A 6019-nucleotide genomic window follows, 5' to 3' on the forward strand; every position below is an offset into this window, starting at 1 on the left:
GGGCCCGGGGGCAGGGACAGCGCTGTTCCTGCGCGGCTTCCGAGGTGCAGGAGCAGTGGAAGAGCGTTAATTATGGTTATTGTGGTTCTGGTTCCTGCTGCCTGGTTTGGTTGGAATCCACAGCTCTGGTTTATAACCTCCCTTAGAGCCTGCAGGTGCCAGGCAGCTTCCTCAGTGTGTTGCCAGCTAAAGTCCGTGTTACAAAGTGGTTACTTTTTAAAAAAGCAAAGGTCATGTAAGTATTTGTCTCTGGCCATTCGTGCTCTTGTGGAAGCAGGAGGAGCCTCTGCGTCAGAGCTGCCTTTGCAAAGGACAAATGTGGACAAGGGAGGACAAGCTGGTTGTTTCCTCACAGTAATGAAAATAAAAGCAGTAGGTCAGTGGGATGTGAACTCTCTCTTGCTTCCCTAGGAAACCTAAAACTGGCATCTTGATGCTGAACATGGGAGGCCCGGAGCGGCTGGATGACGTCCACGACTTCCTTCTGCGCCTCTTCCTGGACAGGGACCTGATGACCATGCCGGCTCAAAAGTGAGGAGCGTTGGGATCTCCTGGGGCACCACGGGCAGTGTGGGCTGATTTACCCTCTGGGCAGAGCAGCGTTTCTGAGCCTGTCTCAGCCTGGGAGCAGCGTTAGAAATAGCTGGGAGAGATCAGGAGAGAGGTGGTTCTCTCCTAATGCAGCTTGAGGGGTGGGAAGGGGGAGGGAATCAACCATCAAACCAACCACACGATGCTGCAGCAGAGATGGGGGGAGAGGGGAAGGGGTGGTGGTGTGGGCTCTGCTGTTAACACCTGCCCCTCTGGGCTGCTCCAGCAAGCTGGCCCCGTTCATCGCCAGGCGCCGCACGCCGAAGATCCAGGAGCAGTACAGCAGGATCGGCGGCGGGTCCCCCATCAAGAAGTGGACGGCGGTGCAGGGGGAAGGCATGGTGAAGCTGCTGGACAGCATGTCCCCTCACACTGGTACTGCTGGGCCGGGGCTCTCGGGGTTCAAAGGGCGTGGGGTGGGTCTCAGTCCTGCTGGGAAAGCGCGGCGGGGATGCTGCAGAAGGCTCGGAGAGAAAGGGGTTCAGTTCATTGTGAAGTCATTACAGGGCTGAAGAGGAGGTCACTTGGAAGCAAAGACAAGGCTCTGCAGATGAGCAGTGCAGGGCCTGGCTCGGCGATAGCAGAGCCCCACCTGGGGCACGGCAGGAGATAAGGCCAGGCAGTTTGGCTGGGGTGGAAGGAGATGCTTTCCTCGCACGTCCTTCCTTCGCCATGAGAAAACTTGAAAGGTGCAAACAATCCTCTCTGAGGATCACAGAATGCCTCTGAACCTCTCTCCCTCCCAGCAGGGAGCTGTGACTCGTGTGTGAAGTGGGAACACTAAACATTTGTCGCAGGAGAACTGCTGGAGGAAGGAGAAGCCAAGAGGGGGAGAGAGCTCTCCATTCTCTCCAGCTCAGCAGCTTTGCCACATGTGGTGCTGCAAGTCCTCTGCTCCTTCCAGTTTCCCTGACCTTTGCTGATGTGCTGCTGGGGTGGCAGGGAATCCCCTCCACGTTTGACAATAGAGGTGGTTTCATTCCGAGCTGTTCTGTAGTTCTTTGTGGCCCCTGTGTCAGGCTTGGACAGAAAAGGTTAGAACAGGAGTTGGAAGACTGCTAAAAGGGCCTGGAAGGTAAAAAGTGACACTCTTGCAAGGCTGGAAGCAAGTTCATTGCATCTGTTTCGTGTGTAACGTGTCGCTGGTGCCTTCATTCAGGTGCTGTTGAATCCCTTTTCCCACAGATGTGACTCCCCAGCTTCACTCCAGCTGTGGTCCCTGCAGGCACAGCCAGAGGCCTGCTGTGGCACCCAGGGCAGGAGTGTTCTTAGAGCAGGAGCCCCTGCAGGGCCAGGCTTGGCAGCAGGTTCTGCAGATAAGGCTGGGAAGGTTTATCTGCTCCTCCCAGTGTCCCACTGCCACTTTTGTTTGGTGAGCACCCTCCGTGCAGTCCCACCCACCTCTGTGCTCCTCTCAGGCCTGATAAGTCCTTTGGAGACTCCTTTTGAGCAGTGGAATGTGCTGAGCACTGCCAACCATTGCCTTCAGTGTTCCTTCAGAACAGCTTGGAGCAGTGGGATGTGCTTCCAGGCTGCTCAGCTGGGAATATTGTGTGCTCACAGGCAGGGCTTTGGGAGCGCTGAGCCCCGTTAATCAGTAACTGGGTGCTGCAAAGGAGCACTTTTAGGGTCACTTTGCCTTGATCTGCCAGAGTGTTACTTCCAGGTTGGCCATGATTCTCCCCAGAATGTTCTTTCCCGGGTTAAACTCCCGCTGTCCCTCCTGTGGTTAGTCAGGCTCTCGTCCTTAATGCCATTCCAAAATGTTAATGAGGTTACTGGCTCCGAGGGCTCCCCAAGTTGGGTCATTATTTGCTGCTGCTCCCAGCTGGGACCTCTCCTGCCTCCTGCAGAGAACTGGGGCTGACTAAACCTGTTTTCTGAATCCTGCATAAATGTAGGGAGCGCAGCCCAAGCACGGGACATCTGCTTCCTTCAGAGCCCTGCTAAATGTTATTTCAGAGCCAGTGACCCAGAAACCACGAAAAAGAAACTTTGCTTTTGTTCTCCCGAGAACCTCTGTCCTCTGCTTAAGAAAACAAAACAGCAGACCTGCCCTCCCTCCCCCTAACCAAGCCGTGCTCCCAAAGCTGCCACCCGAAAGATTAGAGCTGGGAAAACCTGCAGTGCCCTTGAAGAGCGTAATATTGCCTCCAAAATTAAGTGTTTAAGGGCAGGAAGGTTTCTGTGAACCTCCTCCAGAGGCAGAATGGAAGAACACGTGTCCCTGTTTCAGTGCCACTGCTCTCCTGCCCCAAACATTGTTTGGGGCCCTGGTCCTTGGGGGTTTGGTGCCACTGGGGCAGGGCAGGCAGCTGGAGCTGCGGTCTGTGCGAGGACATCCAAGTGTTCATTTAGTGACCCTTTTTTTTACCAATACGTCCTTGCAATCAGGACTTGCCCAGTGAAACATTCCAGGCTGGAAACCACACCTCTGCTAAACTGGGGAAAAGCAGGAGGGTGATGTTCCAGCAGAAGCAAACCACAGGTATGAACCACTTTTCAATTCTGATCACGGCGAAGCGAGGTGCCAGAGAAAGGTGGGTTTAGAAAAGTAGCCAGGAAGTTATCAACCAGTTTGTTTCAGTCTGTGTGGCTCTTGTGCATTTGACACACGTTGCTGTGAGTTCTCACCCCTTCCGTTCCTGTCCCTGTGCCCGGGCTGGCAGCGCCTCACAAGTACTACATCGGGTTCCGCTACGTGCACCCGCTGACCGAGGAGGCCATCGAGGACATGGAGAAGGACGGCATCGAGCGGGCTGTCGCCTTCACCCAGTACCCCCAGTACAGCTGCTCCACCACAGGTGAGCTTGGGGCAGGGCAGAGGCACACCCGTGGCTGTGAACTCGGATCGGTCGATAAAATGGTGACGTCGCGTGACCTCGGATAGAATCCTTCCCCTTTGAGACTCTCAGCTCTGATTCACGGTTGCATTTTAGTTGTGTAGCAATTTAAGATACCTTCCTGCCTTGCTGCTGAGCTGCTGCAATCTGCCAGGGCCTGGCTGAGCTGGTGTTCTCTGCTCTCTGTGCTTCAGGAAGCAGTTTAAATGCCATTTATCGCTACTACAATGAGAAGGGGGAGAAGCCGAAGATGAAGTGGAGCATTATCGACCGGTGGCCCACACACCCCCTCCTCATTCAGGTGGGCCTTTGAAGCCTTTGAGGTTTATCTATTTTCTTTTAAAATATAGAAAAAAAGTACTGGGGAGGAATAACAGGAAGGCTGGGTGGCATTCCCTGGATGAGTGGTGCACGCTGAGGGGGATTTGGGAATTCTGCCTGTGTGGGTAGTGCCTCCCAAAGTTCCCAGCTCAGGTCTCTGCTCTCCGTTCCTCTGAGCAGTGCTTCGCTGATCACATCCAGAAGGAGCTGAACCTGTTCCCCCCGGACAAAAGGAAAGACGTGGTGATCCTCTTCTCGGCCCACTCGCTGCCCATGTCTGTGAGTGACCTGGGGCTCTCCTGCCCTGCTCAGCCCTGAGCTGTGCTGCTCAGGGGAAGGGTGTGAGGACACAGCCGTGCCAGGCCAGTGTGTTCACTGGAAGAGGAAGGGCTGCTGTGTTTGTGTTGCAGGTGGTGAACCGGGGGGATCCGTATCCTCAAGAAGTGGGAGCCACAGTCCAGAGGGTCATGGAGAAGCTCAACTACTCCAACCCTTACAGGCTCGTGTGGCAGTCCAAGGTATGTGCTCGGGGAAGCTGAGGCAGGTAGAGCCTGGGCAGGGTTTTACTGAGCTGCAAACCTTTATTTACATCTTCATTTATTTTAACCACAGCCTTGCTCAGGCCGGCCCAGGTTCTGTTCCTTTGGGATTTAATGGTGAAAGTGAGCAGCACAATCATAAGCAGGGAAACACCAATAACTGTTTCTATCCTATCCATAATGTGGCCTGTGTGGTCCTGCCCAAGAACACGTGAGGGTGGTTTGTAAGAATGATTTAATGAGGTTTTTTTTTCTTTATTTCCCTGTTTTTGTTGCAGGTTGGACCAATGCCTTGGCTTGGTCCCCAGACAGACGAGACCATTAAAGGACTGTGCCAACGAGGAAAGAAGAACATGCTGTTGGTCCCAATAGCATTTACAAGTGACCACATTGAAACCCTGTACGAGCTGGATATCGAGTATTCCCAGGTTTTAGCAAACGAGGTAAATGATTTGTGGGGTTTTGTACCTGTTTGGGCAGTGCTGCTCTGGAATGACTTCTCCTGGGTTGCAATTTGCTTTGTAGCTGCTTCTTGCTTACAGTTCTAGGGCAAGCTTTATTTTTCTTGCAAATTGAAAATTAATCTGAACTGGCTTAACCACAAAACAGGTGGGAATTTGTCTTTCTAGATTTAACTCTTTAAGCTAAAAAAGAGTAAATGACTTTTTTGGCAGCAAAGCGAAATGTCGCAGCGTGGTTATTTTTGCTGCCTTAAAAAACCACTGCACTTTATTCTGTCCTTTTTGAGGCGACTTCTGAATGAAGCAGGAGGATTGTGAAGGGCCTGGCAGATCTAACTTTTTTTTTTTCCTTTTTCCTTTTGATCCAGTGCGGAGTCGAGAACATCAGGAGGGCAGAGTCCCTCAATGGAAACCCGCTGTTCTCCAAGGTAGGTGCTTTGTGGCCGTGGCTGCAGAGGTTTGCAGTCGTGTTTGCAGTGTTTCCTGCTGGAGCATGGATGTTTCCCTGCAGTTTTAATGGAAATTGTACCTGTTGTAAACCCCTTGTACCTGTTCCAGCGGAGTGTTGTGCCGCGTTCTGGGGGGTTTTTGTTAGGAGGGGTTGCACGGCTTGGCAGCTCCCCCCCTGACTGTCCCCCCGCCCCGCAGGCCCTGGCAGACCTGGTGTGCTCCCACCTGCAGTCCAACGAGGTGTGCTCCCGCCAGCTGACCCTGTGCTGCCCGCTCTGCGTCAACCCCGTGTGCAGGGAGACCAAGGCCTTCTTCGCCAACCAGCCGCTGTGAGCCCGGCACAGCCGCCCGGCACAGCCGCCCCCGGGGACTGCCCCGGCGAGGAAACGGCCCCAGGCAAGGCAGGAGACCCCGGTACACACTCGTGGTCTCTGTGAACCTCCCGGGCAGCTGGCCTTTGGTTTCAGTTTTCTGATGTTTTCTTCGTGCTCGAGAATAGGACGTAGGGAAAGAAGGGCATTGCTCCTGGCAGCTGTGAGGAGACCCCGTGGCACCCGTCTCGTGGCACCCATCTCGTGCCACCCGGCCCCGAGGGCGCTCAGCCTGAGCCCAGCACTGGGAAACCCCCACAGCTTTGTCCAGTTAGCTTCTCTTTCTATGCAGGGTGTATTTGTGTGCAGGTTGGTCACGAATGCAGTACCTTCAGCTTGGCCAGGTCAAGTGGGCAGTTATTTTGGGTTAGCTTAAGGTGCAAGTGTGACCAGCACAGCCACCAGTTGTCTCTTCTGAGAGGGACTTTGCAGCTGGCTTTGGA

At 53.9% G+C, this 6019-nt stretch overlaps 1 protein-coding gene across 1 annotated transcript; it reads left to right on the top strand.

The window, feature by feature from the left end:
• The first annotated feature begins 411 nt into the window (after positions 1-411).
• On the top strand, positions 412-5558 carry FECH (ferrochelatase). Its single transcript, XM_029965701.1, has 9 exons — positions 412-531; positions 818-966; positions 3261-3395; positions 3629-3735; positions 3936-4034; positions 4166-4273; positions 4573-4737; positions 5124-5183; positions 5404-5558. Exons 1-9 carry the CDS (start codon positions 434-436, stop codon positions 5536-5538), a joined length of 1056 nt encoding a protein of 351 aa, XP_029821561.1. The 5' UTR covers positions 412-433; the 3' UTR covers positions 5539-5558.
• The last annotated feature ends 461 nt before the right edge of the window (positions 5559-6019 follow it).

Source organism: Manacus vitellinus, unplaced genomic scaffold (assembly GCF_001715985.3).
Source record: "Manacus vitellinus isolate BGI_N305 unplaced genomic scaffold, ASM171598v3 scaffold_115_pilon, whole genome shotgun sequence".
NCBI lineage: Eukaryota > Metazoa > Chordata > Aves > Passeriformes > Pipridae > Manacus > Manacus vitellinus.